At 40.8% G+C, this 23,570-nt stretch overlaps 3 protein-coding genes across 12 annotated transcripts in view; 2 read left to right on the top strand and 1 right to left on the bottom strand.

The window, feature by feature from the left end:
* LOC108233488 (kinesin-like protein KIF3C) overlaps nucleotides 1–1,925 on the top strand; it is a 23,221-nt gene extending 21,296 nt beyond the window's left edge. For both annotated transcript variants that reach the window (XM_037981618.1, XM_017412011.3), the window contains 2 exons: nucleotides 374–519; nucleotides 1,255–1,925. In XM_037981618.1, coding sequence (XP_037837546.1) covers nucleotides 374–519; nucleotides 1,255–1,342 — 234 coding nt within the window. In that variant the 3' untranslated portion in view covers nucleotides 1,343–1,925. The remainder of the gene's footprint in view (nucleotides 1–373; nucleotides 520–1,254) is intronic.
* A 4,475-nt stretch (nucleotides 1,926–6,400) lies between these two features.
* Nucleotides 6,401–9,124, bottom strand: LOC108233378 (toll-like receptor 5). Its single transcript, XM_017411798.3, has 2 exons — nucleotides 9,005–9,124; nucleotides 6,401–8,633 (listed from the first exon to the last, which is right to left on the bottom strand). The coding sequence occupies exons 1-2, from the start codon at nucleotides 9,050–9,052 to the stop codon at nucleotides 6,711–6,713; spliced, it is 1,971 nt and encodes a 656-aa protein (XP_017267287.1). The 5' UTR covers nucleotides 9,053–9,124; the 3' UTR covers nucleotides 6,401–6,710.
* A 2,687-nt stretch (nucleotides 9,125–11,811) lies between these two features.
* The window catches only part of dtnba (dystrobrevin, beta a), a 29,169-nt gene continuing 17,410 nt past the window's right edge, over nucleotides 11,812–23,570 (top strand). For 3 of the 9 annotated variants that reach the window (XM_017411991.3, XM_037981570.1, XM_037981569.1), the window contains exons 1-6: nucleotides 11,813–12,104; nucleotides 16,627–16,701; nucleotides 18,514–18,562; nucleotides 22,731–22,813; nucleotides 22,994–23,074; nucleotides 23,287–23,500. In XM_017411991.3, the coding sequence (XP_017267480.1) occupies nucleotides 22,732–22,813; nucleotides 22,994–23,074; nucleotides 23,287–23,500 (377 nt within the window). In that variant the 5' untranslated portion in view covers nucleotides 11,813–12,104; nucleotides 16,627–16,701; nucleotides 18,514–18,562; nucleotide 22,731. Of the gene's footprint in view, nucleotides 12,105–16,626; nucleotides 16,702–16,783; nucleotides 16,954–18,513; nucleotides 18,563–22,730; nucleotides 22,814–22,993; nucleotides 23,075–23,286; nucleotides 23,501–23,570 lie in introns of all 9 variants that reach the window. The other 6 variants (XM_025005021.2, XM_017411990.3, XM_037981572.1 and 3 more) reach the window with 6 other exon arrangements.

Here is a 23,570-nt window from a genome sequence, read left to right as displayed (position 1 = left end):
CTCCCTCAGCTCCTTCAGCTCCCTCAGCTCCTTCAGCTCCCTCAGCTGCCCAGCTCCCTCAGCTGCCCAGCTCCCTCAGCTGCCCAGCTCCCTCAGCTCCTTCAGCTCCCTCAGCTCCTTCAGCTCCCTCAGCTGCCCAGCTCCCTCAGCTGCCCAGCTCCCTCAGCATGGTTATCCAGCCCTCAGCTCCTTCAGCTCCTTCAGCTCCCTCGGCTCCTTCAGCTCCCTCAGCTCCCTCAGCATGGTTATCCAGCCCTCGGCTGTGATTTCTGTAGCTTCAGTTGTTTTTCTGTCTCTGGTTCATCGTTCCTTCTGGTTCTGTGACGAGGTTCCTGGTCTTTAACCGTCTCTGTTCTCACGGTTCTGCGTCCAGGCGGAGAACATCATGTTTCTGGAGCTGGACATGACTCCTCCGAACACCTCGCCGGCGGACCGGTCCACGGAGGCAGAACCGAACCAAAGCCCATCTCTGGACAGCTCCCCCAGCAAGGAGGAAGGCGTCTGCAGGTCTCGCTCCTGGTGAGGCTGAACATTTTCCTGCATTGAATTAAAAAAAACGGACCAAAGACGATACGATCAGTTAAATGTTATATTTGTTCAGGTTTAAAAACTAAATGAAGAAATTAGCCCCGTCTTTTCAGCCTGTTTTAATCAACTTTTATCAGAAATAAAATTAATTAATGTTAATTAATGTTATTTAATGAATGAACTCCTTTAAGGGGAACCGAAAGTTTTACATTTTTAACTTTCTTTTATGTGGCAGAACCTCATTGAGTAATGATCCAAATTTTAGATCAAGCTCTGTAAAATTACCTGAGTTTATCTGAGAAGGCTGATTAGCTGTGGCGGCCATCTTGAATAAGGTTGACTCCAAACGTTAATCGGCTCAAACTGAGTGATTATTTTCATTAAAACAGACAAACAAACAGTATAATCCAGTATTTTTATTGCTATAACATAAAGAAATAATTTTGTATTTATATATAATATATAATATATTCATTATTGTTTGACATTTTATTTAGATGTTTATGTAGAGAAAGTTGCCTTTTTTGTGGTTTAATCTTTAAACGATGTAGAGTCAATACGTCTCTAAATGGGATTATTTAGGATTAAACACTGTCAGACATCCTAATCTGATGGTTTTATCTCTTATTCTCTTACTTACCGTGTAATCTGCTGGATAATCTTGTTAATCTGTGTCTGTTGAAAGCAGATTTTGTTTCATATTTACCTTTTTTCGTCTCTCTGCAGGTGTCAGACCCAAAAATCCATCACTTCCTCTCCTTCTAATAACTCCCTGACGGCATGTCTCACTGCCACGCCCACGGTGGCCATGTAACACTTTGTTACCGACAGATTATTTTTATTATTAGTATTTATTTTCTTCCTTTACATCCTTGGCCAGTTTAAAACCGTTAAATGCTGGGAAACAAACACCACCTCCTCTGATGGAAACGGTCGATTCACTGGAAGTTAAATAACTCGACTAACCTCAGAAACTCTGGAAAACCTCCTTTTGTTTGTTTTTTTTATTTAATTTTATTTAATTTCCGGCCCACCATCGTCCTTTACTCTCCTGCATGTGTGAATCCAAACACCTTGGATCGTCTTTTTAAAAGCCTGCTGGGTTTTCTGTGTAAATATTTGATGTAATCAGGGTATTTCTGGGCAGGTTTGGTTTGTTTCTCTGTGTGAAAAGCAGAACTTTTGAGAATAATAAAGAAAAACTTATCTGTGATATGGATTTTGGACATTAGTAAAAGAAAAAACAATGGTTCTTGATGTTTGCTGTTGTGGTCAGATGACTTTAAAACCCGAATGATGACCTTCGTCAAACCCCTTCGTTCCTCTGTCTCTCCACAGTGTCTGATTTACCTGAAATGTCTTTAAATAATTTAATTAAAATGAAGAATGTGAAGCGAGTCGTGCTCCAGAGGTCATTTACTGGATCTTTATTGTATTTAAGGACACACTGTTATCTCAGTCATGATACTTTAGGTTCTGCATGAGTCAGAAAAAGTGTTTTTTTTAATCATAATTACTTTTCTAATTAAGGAACTAGCATCCTTTCACACCATTGTGAACTATCTTGTGTAACATTGTGAGGTTAGCACTCAAAGTGTGAGCTGAGAATGACTCTCACCAAACTTTAGCTCAGTGTCTGTAAAATAAATTAAAAAAGACAGAGTTATAGCCACGTTTGTCTTGAACGTGGCCGACTTTAACCAGCTGTAGACGTGCATCTGGCAAGAGCTTCATTAAAATCTACCCACTAGTTTATGAGATATTTTGCTAACGCTGCAGACAGTTGCACTCAGGCGCGGCCCAGTCTGTCGTTCAGACGGCAGTCAGGTGTGTGCCGCTCGGTGTCGATGGGTTCTTCACTTACCGGAGGTTAGAGAGGGCAAACGCTGCGGGGGTCGGGCTGACTAATCGTCTCTATTATTAATGCAGCAGATCCAGTTGCAGCTCAGCTCTCCACTAAAGGATGTGTAGGACCCATTTAAAGATGTGTTGCTATCTCTTAACGCTTGCTGCAAAACAAGTCAAATTATTGGTCATTTTTAAAACAAAGGCTTCAGCAAAAGTCCTGTGTTATTCTAAGAAGACCAAAGACTCCTGGAGGAGTCCAATCCTGTAGGTTTTACTTGTTTCTCTGCTCCAACACCTGATTTGACTCAGTGGCTGATTAACAGGCTTCTGCAGAACATGAAGAGGTGATTTAATCATTTAATCAGGTGTGTTGGAGCAGAGAAACATGTAAAACCTGCAGGATGGTGGCCCTGAGGACCAGGGTTGGACACCCCTGATCTGGTCTGTCTCCACATTTATCTAATAAAACCCCCCCAACAGGCAGCTAATCCTCTCATTTATCTCAACAGAATTCATATTTAAGACTTCACATTTAAACTCAACGCATTTCAGCACAAGCTCACTCTGTGCTTTTTACACATCGGTTCATTGAAAAACTAAAAAAACTGCATTTTGTTAGAAAATATAGTGCGAACGGTGAGTGCTGAAGAAGCCAAAAGTGAGTTGTTCAAGGTAAAACAAGCAGAACACGGTCTAAAAGACCAAAAAACAGGCTTAAATGAGCTGAACAGGAGATGAAAATAGCAAAAAAAAGATGAGGATCTCCCTCATCAGCATCACTCACCCCGTTTGTTAGAACAAACACATTTCAGCTGCTTCATGTTTGAACAACTCAGGTCAACATGCTTTTATGGATGAATTAGTTCTTGTGAAAGCATCTTTAATAATTGTATTGTAGAATAATTGTGCAACAAGATATTACAGCCTTTGTATTTGGACATGTTTAAGGTGGAAAATGGAAAATACAAAATGAGCAAAGCTCTGCAAGAATTATCGTCTACAACATCCAAAGCAGCTCAACTTAAATAAAGTTTCGGTTTGATTTTTAGCCTTGCTGTATAATCCAGGATAGTTTATCTGTATTTCCCCAAAACATCCATAAATTGTGATCTATATTTTAGGCCAGACAGCAGGGAGGAGCCTGACTGAAACAAATGCAGACTGAATAAAAAGGCAAATTATTCCGGGCCCACGAAGTCTGAAGGTGGGTTTAAAACCATCTCTGTCTGCTCTACATCTGTGTGAGGGTTGGGAAATGTACAAATATGTGTGTGTGTGTGTGTGTGTGTGTGTGAGGACTGGAGGGATGGGGGGCTGGGAGGAAACAGATGCAAAGATCCGAAGACAATCAGGAAGTGGGGAATAACTGTGGAGGAGGTGGATACTGAAGCCTGTTTCCATGGTAACCTGCCAGAGGAGGGAGGGTGAAGGAACGTGGGATGGATGGAGGGGGGGTTGTGTCGATGTGTGTGTGTGTGTGTGTGTGTGTGTGTAACACGGTGGGCCGGGCTCAAACAGAATAAAATGAAATAAAGACGCTGTAACAGCCGGCTGCTCGTTGGTCAGGATTTATTCTCCCCGGTTTGTAATCTGTCTGCGTTCACCGCTTTGGCAGCATTGGTTCTCTTAATTTGAAATCCCTTGATTATGGGATGAATAATGTTTTAAAATCCACCTGGAGACTTGCCGGGCTACACCTGCTGAAGGATAAAACATAAAAGACAGTTTCATGTTTCTTCAAATATCTGGTCGCTTCCTGTTTTACTTTGAAAATTAGCTTGTCTTTGTTTTGTTGTTTTTTTATCTTCCTGTTTCAGGATAATAGCGTTCTCCTCTTTGTCCTTGATCTATCAGAGGAGACAACCTAAATGATATCTCCATTTTCTGCCCTCTCTGAACCAAATGATGCTCCTAACAATCATCAGGACCCTCTGTGGCAAGATATCACCCCAGAATCGGTTCAGGAATCGTTCTTAAAGATCAACCAGGTCTACTGATTCCCAACCACAGCTTGCACACTCAGACACTCAGATTTAAACCTGAGGAATCCACAGTCAGCCACCTCACATCCAGGTCCAAAGAAATGGTTTGACATGCAGAAATAAACTTCTCACGTGTGCTGGAGCAGTTACAGAAATTCACTGAACGAAGTGCTGTTGGAAAAGGAGGGAAAATGTTATTCTGATAAGCAGAAAGCCTTGGCTTATTTGTTCCAGTTTGTTGGTGAAGACCTTCTTCCTCTTGTTTTGTCTTTGTTTCATTTTGTAACCTGAGAAAAACACTTTTTTTTCAGTGTTTTGAGTCCAGCAGACAAAAGATAAAGAAACTTCAGTTTTCATGCTGTTAAAAAACAGAATTGCTCTTAGTCTGCTGCCTCCTTGCTGCTCCTCAGATTAGCTGTGGCGCTAGGTGGCCTCGGACTGACGCTGACCTCTGACCCCTGACGGTCGAGGCCTGAAGAGCCTCCAGGTTCCTCAGCGACGACTGGCCCTCCACAGCTCCTGATCCGGTGAGGCTCCTATAACTCTGTGAAAAAAGATTTGATTTCATTTTAACTGATGAATTACATCTATTTCCAACCTGATGCTTCAATAAAACTAACCTGACAGATTCCAAAGTGAGCTATTTACCAAAATAATCTAAAGTATCCCAAATTTTTGCACCAAAAGAAACTAAAATTCAAACATTCTGTTCAAAAGATTCTTCTGGTTCAGATAAACTAATAATCACTATTTCATCATAGATTATTAAAGCATTACTTCTTGATTATTTTATCCTAATAAATCCTCATCCAAAATATTCCCTAAACTCTTGTTAGTCTTGCATTTGTTGTGTTTTCTTTATTTAGTTCTGTTTTTGTAATTTAACCTTCTTTATTCGGTGTAAATATTATGATGAATGAATTTCATCCTCCCCGTTGTTGAGATCTGATAAATCACGAGTTTAATCTTGCATTTGAACTGTCCATTTGCTTCACATTTTAAAAATATTTTATAATTACTGAGCTGCTTTATCAGGACAGCGAATTCAACTTTGCCTCAGTGAGGATGGAAACGGAGCACAGCTGGGATTTATTTAGTCATAATGGAGGTCATATGTGACATGAAAACATGGAATCTGAAGTTAAATATTAAAACATGCCTGAACCTGGAACACGCCGCTTTAAGAGTCAGATTAGACTTGGATTATTCTTGTAATTTATAAGAGCTCAGATTCTGTTTTACTTACTGATCATTTTCTGTTTTTATTGTTTTATATTTTTCCTTTTAAAGGTTTATTAAAGATGTTATTATATTCTGCTTCTTGCACTGAAACCCAGCCTGAACAGGAGGTTGTGGGTTTTAGAAACCATCCTGGAGCGCCTCCTGCTGGTGACACCTCAGACTTACATTTAAATCATGAGGCTTTCATTTTTCTGGAGTTTTATATAAATAGATTTAAAACATTTAAATGATGCCTGCAGCATTTCTCAGATTACATCTGTGACATCAGGTGCATCAAATCAATTCTTAGTGTTTATCCATTTGTTTCATCTATAATTTTTTAAGCAGTTTATTTATTTAAAAACAGCTTTTCATTGCGGAGATTAGAAGAAAGTCAGACTTGATGTCACTGAAACCTCGGTTTTGTTTGAATAATCATCAGATCTTATTTATTTGAAGAACAACAAAATAATAAAGCATCATTTGAGCACTAACATTTAAATAATATTTAAAAAATCAGCATAAACCCAACTGTTACACAAAACTTATAAGGAATAGAAACCAAAATTAAAACAGAATGAGTTTTCAGTTTGATCATCTTTTACAAGTTTTAAGATTTAAACATAAAAGCATCATTTTAAGATGACTGCTAAGTGACAGAAGGAATTAAATTTATTAAAGAATGAATTGTGAGAATTAAAATAAGCTAAATAAAAAAGGTAAAACTAACAAAACTGTAACTGAAAGCTAAAATTAGGAAAACAGAGGGTAAAACTAACATTAAAACTGTAGCTAAAAGCTAAAATAATCAAGACAATAGCTAAAAGAAGCAAAAAAAAAAGACAAAAATACAGCAGATATGCTTTTTAAAGGAACTGAACAGATCTCAATGTATTTCTATGGGGGAAAAATTGGTAAATAAAGTTAATTAATTCTAAAAGCATAAGAGTTATAAGTTATAAAAGTCATAGCACATTATTTCTGATCGAGCTGAACGTTTTGGTGCATGAATGGGTGAAATAAAAGTTGTCTGCAAACTATGAACAGGAAATAATGGTGCGGATGCTGAGCAAAGTCAACCTTCCACTGATCATTTTCTCAGGATTTTAGGTGGAGTATCTTGAAACAAAATCAAAATGTTTTCTTTTTATTTTTTGTGTTTTGGCTGGCTCTGACTGCCGTGCCGCCTGCAGGATAATTTAACAGCGGCACGTTTCTGAAACCGGCAGGAAATTCACATTTAAACTCCCGAACGGGAGTCAGGAAGGTGACATTGGTCTGTCTCAGCCACGTCAGGAAGCTCTGCAGGTCTGAGTCACAGTGGAATCTGTTCGCCGAGAGGTCCAAGGAGCTGAGCGAGCTGAAAGCAGCGGGGTCCGGGGAGGCTATGAAGTTGTTTGACAGGTTGAGAGACTTTAGACTTCTGGGTAAAACGTCAGGCTGGATGTAGGTCAGGGCGTTAGACGAGAGGTCCATCTGCACCACCGAGGTGAGGCCCCTGAAGACGCCCTGAGGAAGGGAACGCAGGCCGTTGAAGCTCAAGTTGAGGCTGGTTACGTTTCCAAAGCTGTCAAACAGATTCAGACATTTTCTCTGAGCCCAAATGGACTGCAGGGAGCTGCCGTGGAGATCCAGAAACTCAACGTCGTTCGGACCAGCGAGCCGGTTGATGAAGCACCACTTTATGGTGTTCCCACCGAAGGAGAGCACCTGAAGGCGTTTCAGCTCGACCAAAAACGTGTGAACATCCCCCAGGTTCATCAGCTGGTTGTCCTGAACGTTCAGGTACTTGACCTTACTGGCAAACCGGATGAGACTGTTCACTGTGGAGGGCGAAATGATGAGCTTATTGTAATTTAACTCGAGACGCTCTAAACTCGGCAGGGATGCAGGAAAATCCAGCTGCCGCAACGAGTTATCACTCAGGTTTAAGGACTTCAGGTGGGGCAGTTCGATGAACGAACCAGAACCCAAAACCCCAATGTGATTGTGAGACAAATCTAAAACTTCCAAGTTGGTCAAGTGCGCAAACGTGTGAGAATAGACTTCCCCGAGCAGGTTGTGTGACAGGTTGAGCGTTTTTAAATGACCCTGAAGGCCTTCAAAGGCCTTCTTGTGGATCTGGTTCAATCTGTTTTGGGAAAGATCAATGGCTGTGATTTCGGTCAGTGGACTAAAAACCCCCGGATGCAAAGCAAATACGTAGTTTTTAGATAAGTCCAAAGACAGGACGGAACTGTTCCTCAAGCCTTCAAATGTGCTGCTGTCTGGATCCGGGAGGTTGTTGAATGAGAACGATCTCCCCACGTGCCCCGAGAGTTTCAGGTGGGATATCTTCGTCCCCTCGATGGCTTTGAAGAACAGTTTTAACTGACTCAAACTAAACCCATTGCTGGACAGGTCAAGGGTCTCAAAAGATATTCCTCTGAAAGGATTCCCACATTTCTGCCAGTCGAAGCTGTTACTTAGCATCGCTCTGGGGAAGACCGAGTTCAGGTTAAAGACCTTAAAGTGCTTTCCTTTGAAACCAGCGAGATCAGGCTCACAAATCTGGTCTATATTGTTCAGCTTGAGATTCAGATTTGTCAAATTTGTCAAATTGGCAAAGAACATTGAAGGCTGGAGCCTTTTAATCTTGTTAGCAAAGATGTTGAGAGTCTGCAAAGAGGACAGCGGCTCCAGGTAGCCGTCCGTCAGAATCGAGTCATCGCGCTTGCAGTGGGCCAACTGGAGATCCTGCAAACCGGAGAGTCCAGCAAACGCCAGTGGTTCCAGTTGGAGCCACCGGTTGGAGTCGAGCACCAGCCTCCTCAGATGCTTCTGTCCGCTGAAGGCGTTGTTCCTGATGACGAGCGGGACCAGCTGGTGTCCCAGGTCCAGCTCCCGGAGCTCCTCCAGGCCGGCCAGCGAGGTGGCGTTGAGCTCACGGATGCGGTTCATCTGCAGGAACAGGTGGGTGATGTTGGGAGGCAGAGGAGGAACCCTGCTGAGCGTCGAAGTGCCACAGAGGGCCACTGAGCCCGCAATGAAGCATGCTGGGAAACAACCGGGCACCTGAAGGGGAAAATTTAACAGAAGATATTTTCATTCATTTCCTGAATTACTGCTTGTTGGTGCGTTAAACTGTCGTCCTCAGACGTTCTGAATTATTTTGATATCAACTATGTGCACGGAAACATTATTTAATAAGATTTACAACCACAGAGAAAAATAATTTAAATAAAAATCATCACAATATTATTATTACTATTATATTTATATTTGTATGTGGTAGTTCTTTGCATGAGAAACCATTTAAAAATACAGCCCAATACTTGCAGATGTAAAAACATTAACTCTGAAGACAAAACTAAAATAATCTTCTAATTATATTGCATTAATAAAAGCATTAAACTGTAGTTTTACTATCATAAAGGTGTCCATACCTGCAGGAAAACACAGACGGCAGCCACCTGAATCCAGAGTGTCCTCATCCTCAGACCGATTGAAGAAACTAACTCTACCGCCTCAGATTCAGAGATGATCCTGCCTTCTGTAACGTTCCGCTTTTATCTGTTGCCGTTTACGTCAGCGTTCTCAGAGAGCAGGAATTCCCTTTTCCCAGAGTCCGGATTTGCAACAGCCAGGGAAGTACAGTGGCGTGTTTGCAGTCCTCCGCCGCTGTTTACCTTCAGGGTTCGTGTTGCACAACTGGGAGTTTTTCCAGAAATGTTCAGGAGCAAAGTTTGAGTCGTGTGTGGGGGGGGGAAACATATCTGTTAAAAACGACAAAACTCAATTTAAATTTCTCTACAGATCCTTGAAGCTCAATGCATTTGTATTTACACATAGGGCATTTTTTGACACAATTATTGACAAAATTAGACAAGAAAGAGAATTATTATTATTAATATGGTGCTAAAAGGGTTAAGAAGAGTTAAAAGCTCAGAATAATAAAAGTCAGAGCGTTTCTTGAAGGAATGCTTATCACCCACCGAGTTTTAGACTCAGATCATCTTCTGTTGAGAAACGACGGAGCCGTCTGTGTTTTGGTCGAACCTTGAAAATAACCTTCAGAGTATGTGTTGGGAGTGACTCTCAGCTACTACCACATCAGATCCGAGAGATAGTTTGCTAACAGACAAATGATTTGGTTGCTTCCAACAGTTAAAGTTTCGAGCGGAGATACTGTAGATATTGGAGAACTTTAGTAGAAAATCTGTAAAACTGACTGAGTCGTAGGCGTTTTTTGTGTTTCCTAAAATCAGTTGGTTGTGGCGGCCATCTTGATTGGGCTCACTCCAAAAGTTAATCAGTTTTAGACGCACATCTAATGATTAATTCTTGAAGGTTTCGTTAAAATACGTCCAGTGGTTGGCCAGATGTTTTGCACTGTGTGATCCTGCAGATTGTGTGGTTCTCAGAATCTGTGTTGGGGATCAGTCTCAGCGACTACCACACCAAAGGTTAGCCCAATATTTATAAAACTTAGAGCTACTTATGTGGTTTTTAAGGTCAGTTGGCTGTGGCAGCCATCTTGAATCAGGTTGACTCCAAAAGTGAATCAGTTGATGTGCATCCAGTGATGATTTCCTGAGAGTTTCATTAAAATTTGACGAGTGGTTCATGAGATATTTTACTTAATATATTTATTCACATTTGTCATAAAATTGAACATTTTTAACCTAAAACAGCTACTGTTTGGAGAGATCTCCATAAGTCTTCCATTATTGGTAATGTCTGTATTAAACTTTAAAAACAGATACAACATGTTTGCTTTTTAATGTTTTTGTCTTTATGTTTGTCACAGAAACCATAACAATCGTTAGTTATTTTATTTTTCTGCCAGTTTTCAGGAAACATTTATTAACTTACTGAGGTTAGATGAGATTTTGAAAAAGAAACCAAAATAAATCTTTTGTCAAGTTTGCGCGTCATGTCAACGAGACGCATATTGTTCACCATTTCCTTAAAGTCGTTCCTCTTTTAGACAAAAGGAGTTCCCTTATTCTGTCATTTCTGCCACGCACAAATTAAAACCCCAGTTAAGTAGATTTCAAAGGCAAAGTTATTTAAAAGGTGGTGAGGAAAATAGATAGTTTGATATTTTGATTACTCTTATAGTTCAACCTGAACTGATGTTTGGTCTCTGTAATGTATTTTATTGTAACCGTGCAGCTGAATAACACAGGGCTGGTGAATTTCACAACTTCTGGAGAATAAAGGTTTGTTAAATACACAAAAACAGGGAGGGAGAGGAACAGACGTCTGACTTTGTGACCATATAGACAGTAAAAACTACTTAATCGACTTAACGTCTCAGAAACAACATCACTGCTATAAAACTAAAGTCCAACGCCAAAGACATCCATCTTTGCCCACCTGTTTACGATTTAATCTACTTCAAATACACCCGAGAAAGGAAGATATGAACCAGTTTATTTTAATAAATATTATTTATCATTGACCTGGACATTTGAGACTGTAGCCTTGATTGTTTTATATATATATATATATATATATATATATATATATATATATATATATAAAATGTGTATCATCCAGGTTAAAAATAACCACTAAATACGCATCATTTACTGCCAAAAGTCTACATCATAATTTGTAATAAATGGTTTCGTTGCCAACAATTTGGAGTCGTTTGTTTACATTTGAACATTGACAAGTTCACTCTGGACAGTCGATAAAATAATCCCTGGATGTAAACAGAGTCAGGGGGAGAACGATGGAATCAGAGAAGGAGAAAAAGTGAAGTTCTTCTTCTTCTTCTGAGAAGAAACGGCGACTAAAAGCTGCGGGGACGAGAGGCGACAGACGCGGAGTCCTTTTAAGGCAGGAAATTGAGCGTTGAAGCGAAAGCTGGGGCTAAGATCAGATGCAGATGAGATATTCCGAACTCTAACCGGCGAATTTGCTCGCCGAATTTAGTTGTAAACAAAAGACGAGGAAAATTAGCTGTTTTCTGAATGAGTTTCAGTAAAATAAACCCCCTCAAACAATCATTTAATGATGTAGAAACTGTATTAGAAGCATAAAGATTGAAATAAAAACACAGAGAACTCGACAGCTTTAATTAGGGGGGCTAATGGGGGCACGACGACATCTTTCTGCCCCGGTCCCCCCTGCAGGTTAATACGCCCATGGTGGCTGTGTAATTTATTTCACCCCTCTTCTTTAAGGAAGGCACATTTTTTTGCCTGTCATGTTTTGTTGTTTTTTGTTGTTTTGTTTTAAACAACACAGTCCTGGTGTTTGTTTTGTGTCCCCTCTGTCAGAGGGGAGGAAACGGGGGAGAGAGGAGTGACTTTCTCTTTCAAAAATAGTTCACTTGTTCATCACCTCCGCAGAGGGTGAGACATGCCTCTTCACGGAAACAAGTAACGGGACTGGTGAGCGGTGATACCGACACCCGGGCGGGGAAACGGGTAAAACAAGGGGGAAGACGGATTTAAGACCCCTCCAGCTGAAGCCAACACGTCCCCGTGTTGATGCATTTGGACGCGGATACCTGCCGAGAAGAAAGTCCCGGTGAGTAGAGCTCCACTTTCCCAGCTCGGCTCCGATAGATGTGGGTTGACGTTTTAGTTGCCTTTAAACTTTTACTTTTTGTTCGCTAAAACTAACAAAAGTCCGGCGGCGACGCGTCCAAAGACCGCGTTCATTCGTGGGGGGAACAAGGTGAGCAGGGAGTTAAACTTTTTCTCTCCAACATGGCCGCCGAGATGTCACCAACTGCTCTTCCCCTGAACTAAAACAGCAAACCTCGACACAAACCTCTTTATTTGTTGTTTTAAAGCGAGCCGATGGCTCACTGTGGATTTATTTTGTCTAATGGGGTGTCTTTTCCCTGTCCGAGGGCTGCAGCGGGACCAGATGTAAGTCATGCCCACTTTTTCAAATCAAAAACTTCTATTGGTTTTCGAGCCTTCATCTGGGGGAGGAACGACGCTCCATTCAAAAATCTGGCAATTGTTGCATCATCGCGCTTTTCCTCCAACGTACAAGGGTTAGCCTGGATATATTATTACTTTATTCAAATTCCGAGCTTCCATTGTGAAATTCGGCACAGCTTTTTAAGGATATTATAGAAGCAAAATACAAATCCTGTCCAGTTTTTGTGTTAGATTATTGCACTGTATGGTAAAACATGAAATTCCAGATGGTGTTAATGTTGTAAAAAGGTAAAAATCAACATATATTTACATCACACTATTCAAAATTGTACATTAAAATATGTTTTTACAGCAGCCAAGCAGGTAAAATGTAGATAAGGTAGAAAAAATTGTAACTGGGTAGAAAGTTTATATACAAAAAAGGAAACATAGATAACATTCTGTAGCAACGTAAATGTGCCAATGTTACGACAAGATGCTTAATATAATATGGATATTCATAGTTATAGATATTATGAAAGGTTATTTAGATACTTGATCGCTTTTGGAAAGAAACCATTCAACTTTCTGGTAGTCACTCAGTCAATGAATCAATCAATTAATCAAACTTTATTTATAAAGCACCCTTCATGCACAAAGTGCATTACACCAGAAAAAAACAAAATATAAAAGGAAAGCAACAAACAAACAGACAGAAACAAAGATAAAAAACAAAAGATAATTGAAAACAGCATTAAGTTGTAACTTAATTTGATCAATTAAGAGTAATGACAAATTATTTTATATAGCATTTTTAATATTTATTTTTGGTAATGTGTGTTTCCCCACCGAACAAAAATATAACAATTGCTTAAATTACATTAAAAGCCTCAGATTTCTTGAAGAGATGCACATTGCCAACCACATTTTATGCCAAATTTTTTAACTAAAACAATTTTTTATGTTGAGAAAAATGTCCGTTTTGGTGAAACCTAAATAGCAAAGTGTTAGCACTCAAAGTATATGTTAGGGATGACTCTCAGCTACCACCACACCAAGTTTTAGTTAAATATCTGTAAAACTGGCTGAGTTATAGTCATTTTGTGGTTTTCTGTAGACGTAATCCTGCTAAAAAGATTCATTAAAAAGAATCAAATGTGAATTTGTTCTTGTGATGCATAATTTATAAGGTTAATTTAAACACTTAAAACAGTTAAAATTATGCTTAAATGTTGAAAAAAGTGGGGCAATTATAGCTCAATTGTCTGAAAAGTCAAACACGTAAGCATCTAAATAGTTTATCTGAAATTAAAATGATTGTAGCAGGTGTTAGGATATAAAATGCTCATAATTTATGGTTTCTTGGTGTGCTTTTTGCCACAATATTCTTATTTTATTACCTTTTTTTTGCTTTGCGATAGTGCAGATTGTGTGTCAGTATCAGCAGAAATAAGCTGACACTGCTTTCAGACTTTTAAAGTGTTTCTGTGTGAAATGAGCTGAAATGAGACCCGATGACCCGGGTCATGTGCAGCCAACGTTTCTCCTCATGATACGAACTTCATCTGAGCGGGGGAAGGCTTGTTTACACCCAAACACGCCAAAATGAGAAGGGGAAACAAGAATTAGCCGCCCCACTTTTTCTAGCACCCACCGGTCTGCACGTAATCACCGGGTTTACCTGCGGGGAACTCTTTGTAGTTTTTCTAACATTTCATTTTACTGCGTATGGAAATGCTTGAACTGGATTTAAAGCGGTGCTGAACTGCGCTGTGGGTGGGGAGATAATCGCAGCAAGGATGCAACCCGTGATTACTCTGGTTTATGTAATTTCCAAGGGATCAAATTATAGTGAAATGAAAACATTCTTCGTTTTGCTTGTAGGAGTAATTGTTGTAAGATTCTCAGGGCCCTGAGCTCCTCAGTCTATTGCTGTTTTACTTGATTGATGCTTGTAGCAACGCCGTGAGGGGGAAAATGTTAAGACAGGCTTGGTTTTCTGCAGAGAATTGTCTATTTTTTACCTCTGCTTGGGTGTATGTTTGCGTATGGGCTTGTTTTGAATTCCTGCTCAGGTTATTTTGAGGTTGTGGCCTCTGCAGGATGTTTGCTCAGCTCTTCAGGTGTGTTCGTATATCCTGGTGACAACTTTCATTTGAAGCATTGCTCAGGTTAGAGTATGGGTGGAACGTGTTCAACCAAACGAGCATCCTTCTGCACTTTTTACTTTCTTTTTTTTTCAGCCGTAACTTTCACTTCCTGTCTCTTGTGCTGTTTTCTGTCTTCCACCCTCATCCTGTTTCTTTTACCATCTCAGTGTCTCGCTTCTTTGCTTCCTTCCTGCTTCGTTAATTCAGCTCAGTTTCTTTGACTTGCCTTTACATCTTCCTCATCCTCCGCGCTGGTTTGTCGCTCTCCATTCCCCCTTTTTTTTTTTTTCCTCTTTTTCAGTACAATTGAAAAGCTGTTAGTCCTACATTTTAATCGGGATCATTGAAAATGTAAATCAGCCAGAGTTAGGCCTGATATAAAAGGACGCACATGCTGTAATTATGTGTAGCATTGGATATCCTGACTGGAAAAAAAACGATACGCCAAACAATGCAAGGGCCTGTGTTGGTGAGGGCGTGTTGCTTCAAGTACAAGTGAGACAATGAAATACGATCCATGAAAGGGTTTGAAAGGCTTTTTGTGCAGCCCGTCACTGTAAAGTAGTTTAAATATCAGCAGCAGGGACTCTTCTGGGTTCAGAGATGTTATTAAGTCTTTGGTTTGACTAAATATGCACCAGCTTGCGCCACGAATGATCGTTTTGGTCAGATCCACAGAGCTTAAAACACGGAGTATGAAGTTAATTTCCTCTGGTTTTGAATTTTAGTAGAGCTGCCGCAGGTTCTTGTTTCAGTTCGGCTTCTGCAGCAGTGGTGCAGACGCCCCCGGCACGCAGGCCGGTGTAACCGGAGCCACGCTGCTTCTGTTTTTACCTGCACGGTGAAAACATCGAGGTCCCGGCGGGTCGGCCAGGTCGTCTCTGTGGCGTCTCCGGCACCGGAGGCCAAGAAGAAGTTTTACTTTCAGTTCATCCTGCTTGTAGTTGTTGTGGTGGTGCTTCTTTCCTGTGGGCTACTGTTCCACCAACACGTAATGATGGTTTACTGTTTATTTTGAGACCGTCTGATGAAGATTTAGCTGTTTATTTACTTCCTGTGGACTTATTGCATACATAACATTAACATTTAGAACATAATGGTTGCATTAATGCTGGAAATGCTTCAGAAAATGGAAACTACAGCATGTAAAAGTGTAAAAAAATAAGTTCTGGTAAACAGGTGGGAACGGATTACCATTTTTAACCTTTTCTTGTTGCGATCCAGGAGCGTTCACCTGTTTTAAAGTATGAAAACTAACATAAAAAGGTTAACTTGAACCAGTTTTCAGAGATATTGATTCTGAAATGCAGGTACGCACTCAGTGTAAACAGAGCTCTCGGCTTGAGCCACTTGATTTACCTACGTTCAACTAAGTTTAACCTACTTACATGAATTACTTCTGTTTCTTACTACTGTTTCTGTAGGTTGTTATTAAGGTGGTTTTTGTGGATTCACTCTCGTCTCTGTGTTACTTATTGTAAAAATAATTTGTAGCATTCAAGCAGGAGAAGTGTTAAAATCTCCATTTATTCCCAGAAGTAACATTTCATTTAAAACAAATGCTTCTTCTACGCTGACGTGCTCGTAGTTTTGTCAACCTCACATTCAAAAACAGATAAATTCAGGTGAAATAAATCCTCTTCTGAGCTTTTCCCACAGTTTGGTAAATATCTCAGGACCGTCAAGGCCGAGACGAACCGCCAGTGATGCTGTCAGGACCACAAATTGCACGTTTTCCCAATTTCCCGGAATCTTAACTTCCTAAAAGTTAATTTAGAAAATTGTCAGAAAGGCCGGAGAAGCGTGCGTGTTGCAGCGAAGGGTCGTTTAAAGGATAAGCAGCGGCTCGCTGGCTCTTCAGCAATGCTGCTGTCTAAAGTTTCAGCACACAGTAATGTCAATTTAACACACACACACCGCTCGGGCCCTGTCAGGCCAGGCGGTGAGAGTGGTGGACAGCTGCGGGAGGTAATTTGGTCATGTGGCATCCATGTTGTGTATAGTAAACACCCTCTCCCTCCTCTTCAGTTCCCCCTCGTCTGACGGGCGCCCAGTTCTGCGTCTCCGTGTTTGTTTCGTTGGATTTGTCCTCGGAGCTCAGCGGTGAGTCCAACGTTGTCTTCTTCTTTTGTTCTTTCAGCGCTGCAGGTTGTTTGAGTCTGACAGGAGTGTTTACCGGCTGCAGGGTGTTTGTTTTTTGGCCCGCTCAGGTGTGGATCTGCACGGAAAGCCACTCTCGGGAGGTGGATGTGGTTCAACAGGTGCAGCGGCTGGGTGGTCTGCTCCAAAGCTTCACCTCATTCTTCTGTCCTGAAGATTTACTGCAGTCTGGGGAACTTTAAGCAGATTTTTACAGTTAGGTCAATTATTGTAATATAACTAAATAGATTTTTAAAGCGAAAGGAGGCGTTTGGGAGCCACTGGCAAAGAAAGTAAATAAATTAGGTGTTTTTATCACCTGCCGCTGAAGGCGAAGGTGGAGCGGTAAAGTTTTTCTGTTTGTCTGTACTGTTAGCAAAATATCTACAAACGTCTACAACCGATTAACATTTGGAGTTGACCCAATTAAAGATGGCTGCCCCAGCTACTGGAGCTTTTAAAGCACAGAGACGGCTGTAACTAAGTGAGTTTCAGGTGGTAGTAGCTGAGAGTGGTGTTTATTTTCAGTGTTTTTCTCAACATTACGATAGTTTTAGTCTCAAACTCGGCGGGCGATACGCTAAACCACAACTTTTTCTGTCTTTATGTAACTTTGAAGCAAAGGACTTGGACACTTTGTCTGTTTTGGATAGAAAACAAAGGTTTGCAGCTTTAATCAGCTCATTTTTATTTATTTATATTTGGTTTCATGAGTTCACATCATTAAAAATAATTAAGCCTGTAAGTGTTTAAATGAATAAAAACATTTAGATTGTGATTTATAGTTGTCTAAGCTAACCATAGTGTGATTCTGTTGGTTTTAATGAAATAAAAACGTGGTTTGAGTGAGTCTGTAATAATATTTCTTATTTACTCCAAATATAAACGTTCATCTTTTGCATCCTGGTTTTATTTTTTCTGTGATTGGATAGGAAACCAAATAAGAACTGAACTGAGCTGTATTTCTTCTCACAAGCCCACCAAAAAAAACTGTTTTTATTCGTGCAAAAAATAAAACAAAAACAACGAGGCTGCTTGTTTTCTGGATATTCAACCTGTTTGATTTAAGAGCTGGAATATAGAAGATACAGGACGTTTGTTGTCATATTTACTGCGATAACACAAGTTAAAACCATGTAATGAAATCCTTCTTTTGCTCCCAAGACCCTTAAAAAAACACCACCAAAGAAAACTAAATAGACAAGTTTTAATAAAAAAAACATCCTGTTTTTTTTAAGTTCAGTCCGAAGGATCCGTGTCGTTTCATCCTCTGTTGTCCTGCTGTTTTAAAGCCTTTCATTAAAATGTTGTTTTCAATAAATTCAGTATTTTTTCCTGATATTTGGCAGCCGCTCAGTTTTCACTCTCTCTTTTCTTAGGATCTGCAAAAACAACCAAATTAGCTGCTACTGCAGGATGCTTTACAGATCTTCTTATACAATGTATATGCTGTAGGACCGTAAATTATCCACAAATTTAATCTAAGATGAAGTTGAACTGCAACAACAGTCATTTTTGGGAAGATTTACTTACTTTTTTCAGTACGAATATTAAAAGTCAAACAAAAACCTTGGAATATTTTATGTCTTGACATCAGATTTTATTAAAACTTTAACTCAAACCATCAATATGTGATTATACTCTTAGTGCTTTTTAAAACTCCAGTGCTGCTTTATTCATTATTTATATATTAGATGGTATCCCCTTTTATTTACACGCTGAAACAACTTTTTAAAGGTATTTATTTTTTGTTTTTATTCTTTGTTTTTCTTCCAGACGTCTTTTATTGAAGCCCCCCAGTCCCGTGTGACTCCCTGACACTGAGGTATGACCACACACACACACACACACACACACACACACACACACACACACACACACAATATTAGGATCCAGAGATGCTGTAAATTAGCATCTTTTATTCATTCAGTAAACCATGTGTGTGTGTCCTGTAATTCAGAGTGTTTGTCCCGGACTGTTGTGAGCCTTTTTGTGTGTTTGTTTCTGTCAAGCTCAGCAAATGTCAGCCATAATAAAACACTGGGGTGCAACACGAGCGCCCACGCAAACGCTGCGAGCGTTCAGTTCTCCACGTAACGCCACGTTTCTGCTCTCTGCTCCGTACTTCAGCTCACAAATACAGGGGTTTAATCTCACATTTATTTTGCAAATAAAAACCTTAAAGCTCCGATGTGGAGGCTGTTTTGTTTGCACTGTGAGCAACGGGACGAAGCCGCTTCATATCTCATCTCTTTAAGGCTCCAGCGTACTCTATGAGAAGTCACGGAGTCGGTTCGAGGTCACGAGGTTGCGAGCCGTTCGTTTTCGCTCAGGCCTTTCACCCGGATCAGAACTACCAGGCGTTCCCGCCGGTTTCTCAGCTCTCCTTTCCTTGTTACAGATTTTAGCTTCCCTCACGGCGACCAGACGTGTTTCTTAAACCGACTGAGACAGAACACACCGTTTGACGGCGCAGAACGAAGGGAACGTGTCCCGACGCCACCCCGTCGAGGCGCACTTCCTCCCGGCCACGGAGCACCGCCTGTGTCTCTTCGGTCTTTTTGAGCTTTGCTGGAACAGCTGTAAAGACGGTTGGACTTTTCCAACAGCCTCCAGAAGAAGCAAAGTGGCTCCATTAAGGCTCATAAACACGCCCACAACAACTTCTGACCAATCACACGACACTCGGCTCAAACCCCTGAGAGGAACAGTTCCTGTGCGCACGGCTTGCAGGATTGTACTCTTGGTCGCGCACATTACTTCATTGTCCCCGCGCGTTTATGATTTAATCTGTCTGAGTAGACTTTTGCAATGAAGACAGGCGGATTTGAACGATAAAGATCTTAATTACTGGTGAGGTGGATGTTTTCTGTGCAGGTGTTACATACAATGCTAACGCTTTAGAATTTGCAGAAACTAAATTGAGACGGTTTTGAGACGCCAGCTTTATTTGTTGTACATGTTTGTTTGAAACTTGAAGCAATAAGATCGTGAGCCTCTGTGACTCAGGCAAGAAAATCGAGAACCCCTCTGCAAACGTTTGGAGACATTTTGGAGACTCCCTCGCGAATCGCATTGGGAAACAGTTGCAGCCTAACGAGATGCCATCTTTGGGTTTGGGTGTTTGGGTCGATTCATCCTCACAAGATGAAACAGCTTCATCAATCTGAACATCCAGAATCTGTAGCTTTGAGAGAAATGTCGTTTAAACACAAAAAATGTAAATTTCCATCCGTATTAAGGTGGTCAGATTCAAATAAATTAAGATATTAAGGCCATGAAACTCTAAAATCTAACCGTGTGCTTCAGCAGACTCATGAGAAGACAACAAAACGTCAGATTCATTCACGTTGATGTTGGGTTTTCTAATCTTTTACCCCAAAAAACTATTTATAATGGATTTTTAAAAGTTAGCCAGGAAGCAGCTGCTGAATCTAAAGCAACGTTTAAACTTATTTCTGTAAACTGAGTGTCGAAGAGTAAAATATCAAACTTTGTGCTTTAAAACGGTTCAGCTTTTTTTTATTAGTTTGGTCACATTTGTTTGGTGAAGCAGTCATAAGGACTCACTTCCTGTGCTCAGCTTTGATCTGGTAATTGGGGGAAAATGACAGCCGAGCCGTTTGCAGCCCTCTGACACAGTTAAGGGGAACTGTGGGAAGAGTAATTGTATCCACGGTGATTTAAAGCCGTCAGAGTTAAAATAGGAAACAAATCTCACAGGCCAAACGTTTGTCCGTGTCAGCTGTACTCGCTCAGACAGACTGGGTGCAGCTCGGCTGGAAATAACAACTTTTGCACCGTGGGAGTCCAGCGCTAACCGGTGAGCCGCCGGGCGCCATCACAGCCCTTTTTTGGCTCGTGTTTGTGTCCAGTAGAAAAGATCTTTAAGGTGAAATCGCAGATCCTCATCGGACTCATTCATCCTCCTGTTTAGGTGCCTGAGCTTTGATTATGAAACATATTTGATAGTTTGCATGATTTCTAATGTAAATAGAAAAGCAAAAAGAAGTAAAAATGTATTATTTAAACTGTCTTAGACCTAAAAGCTTCTGGACATTAACTGGATGTTTTATAATTTGATGGTTTGTTGGACAAAACCAATAATTTCACTCGTACCATCAGGAGAATTTTCACCTTTTCTAAGCTCACTAGTCTAAAATGAAGTGTCCAAAGTCACCTTTTGGAGCAATATTTGTTTAAAAATGTTACCTTCATTAAAAAGTTCAGATCTGCAGAGACAAATTATGTCACCTCTTCAGCTCTAGTGGGACAAAAAAAATATTTTCACCTTTATTTTTTTTAGAAAATGCCTTTCATTGTTGTTTGGATCAACGATGAGGTTGGGTTGCTGCTGCATCCGACTTTAAATTATAAATCAGAAACGACTGAGGTGAAATGCAGACTGGGAGTCTGGTAAAACCAAACATACTGATATTTATAAATCCGCACTCTGCTGCCCGCCATTGTTGCTGCTGTTCATCCATTTACTGCTTCACACCGACGCTGTTTCCAGAAACTTCCACTCTGAGAGCCGGGTTCAAAACGTTTCGGCGTCAGAGGAAACGACCGCCGTTGTTGTCTCCTACGATTGTCAGAGCAAAGCTTCTCAGTGAGACATGATAAGGCCATCAGTGTCCAGTCCTGGTCCTGCAGGTTTCAGGTGTTAACAGGCTTCTGTTCGACCTGCTGAGGAGCAGAGAAACATCTAAAACCTGCAGGATGGTGGCTCTGCAGGACCAGGACTGGACAGTTCTGCTTCCTCCCAATGAGGACTCCCGCAGGGCCTATCAGTAAACTTTAGTTTAGTTGAGTCTTTTTTTTTTTTTTTTGGATAAAACATTCGTTAGAAGATGCAGCAGAACGTGTGAGAGCGGGTGCATTTCTCAGGAGGAAAAAGTGACTGAAAGAAGGAATCCTTTTGTCTGAATGAAGCGTGAAGGCTCCTGGGAAACCTCCAAATCCTCTCTGGAATGTGTGTGAGCGAGCCGGGGGTTGACTTGACACCACATTCATACGAGGAATGCAAATATTTGCGTGTAAGTGTGCGCACTGAGTTCTGTGGCGCGGTGTAATTGTTACCATGGTGGCTCGATTATTCTTTAATGTAATTTCTCGCCTTCTCTCATTAAACGTGTTTATGTACGAGGAACCGAAGTCATCCTTTTTGTTGCTCCTGAACCCACTGCTGTGTTTTTACCATGACTCTGTATGGAAAGATGAAGCTTCATTTATAGTTTGTTTAGTTTTAATGTATGGTATTCATAATATTTGGTTTAAATATAGACTCCTATGAAAACATTTTAATCCAACAGCTTTATGATATGGGCTTTTATCGCTAATAAATTATGTCAAATCTTCCAGAAATATCATGTTGCAATGAAAATTGCTTTAGTTATATTCATTTCTAGCCTCCAAAGGTCAAGGGCAGATGATAATGCTTTTGCTTGTGTGTGCGTGTGTGTGTGTTTGTTTGTAACCAAATACTAAACACATTTTAATGAGTTTAGGTAGACGTAACCATTAGATGTACATCAATAACTGAATAGCTTTTGCAGTCAACACAAAAATGGTTATAACTCTGTTGGTTTTCCAGATATTGAGCTAAATTTTGGTGTTGTAGTAGCTGAGACTGATCTCCAACACATGTTTTGATCGCTAACAGATTGTGCTATGTTGCTTAAAATTGTTCCATTAACTAACTGGCATCAGTGCTACTGTCTGTTAGCAAAATCTCTCATGAACCACTGGATGGATTTTAATGAAAACTTCCAGAAAACGATAATTAGATAAACATCTGGAGCCGGGACAGTTTTTAGATGGCCACCACAGCCAAGTGAGATTAGGAAACACAAACATGGCTACAACTCAGACGGTTTTACAGACATTCAGCTAAAATTGGCTCGGCCCAACACTCACACATCCAAGCCTCAGCCGAGCATCTGAACTGCCTCATGTTGTGAAAATCTGTCTTTTTATTTTTCTGTTTTCAGGATGGTGATGGAGGAGGGCGCCCAGAGAGACGGAGGAAGAGCGGCTCCCAGGGCAGACGGGAGGCAGATCTTCGTCGAGCTCGGTGAGTAACCTTCATGTCCTTATACAGCCTCAGGGGTATATCTGTTGTTAAAATGGCCAGCCTTAGTGTTTGCAGCTGGAATGCACCATAACTCTGAGCCAGTTCTGCGTGATTTCAGGTTCCTGCTGCTGCAGATTATTCAGCTACGGGAGAATCTGAATGTCTCATTTTTTTCCACAGGGGAGCAGAACTTCGATTCTGTTTGTCTTTCATCATATCGGACTGCCTGCAAGCTCAGATTTGTGCAGAAGAGATGCAACTGTGAGTCGCTGCTCATGGCAGTGCTTTAGAGTTTTTTTAAAAAAAAACTTTGAGTTTCATTAGGCTGACTGGTGTCAGTGAAGTTTTCCAACTAACTTCTAGGAGAAAAGCTAAATAAATAAAGCTACTCTAAAATAAAATATTGTTTCAAAGGCGTTGTAGGGTTCGAGACAGAAACTAAAATGACAGAAATGTGTATCTTCTTATTCCAGTGCATCTGATCGACATCTACAACGTGATCGAGGCGGTGCGGGACGCGGGGCTGAACGCAGTGGAGCTGAATGCTGGTATCTCTGTGACCAGGCTGGAGAACCTGGTGTCGTCGCTGTTCAACCAGCTCAGCAAGCGCCTGCCCACCACCCACACCATCGACCCCCGAGAGAGCACCGTCCTGCTGGTGGAGTTCATCCTGGCCGCCGTCGACTGGTAACCGCGTCATTTCTCCGTCGGCGTCCCTTTGCCCCGAAAAAACAAGCTTTAAATTGGTTTAATTTGG

The sequence above is a fragment of the Kryptolebias marmoratus genome, linkage group LG19 (assembly GCF_001649575.2).
Source record: "Kryptolebias marmoratus isolate JLee-2015 linkage group LG19, ASM164957v2, whole genome shotgun sequence".
NCBI lineage: Eukaryota > Metazoa > Chordata > Actinopteri > Cyprinodontiformes > Rivulidae > Kryptolebias > Kryptolebias marmoratus.
The sequence above is the reverse complement of the archived record's forward strand: the minus strand, read 5'-3'. Positions and strand labels throughout refer to the sequence as shown.

Excerpts from the sequence above, each read along its gene's own strand:
- LOC108233378 (XM_017411798.3), bottom strand. The coding sequence starts at position 9,052 with ATGAGGACACTCTGGATTCAGGTGGCTGCCGTCTGTGTTTTCCTGCAG. Across the intron at positions 8,634-9,004 it reads CCGTCTGTGTTTTCCTGCAG|GTGCCCGGTTGTTTCCCAGC; the intron begins GTATGGACACCT and ends TTTCCCCTTCAG.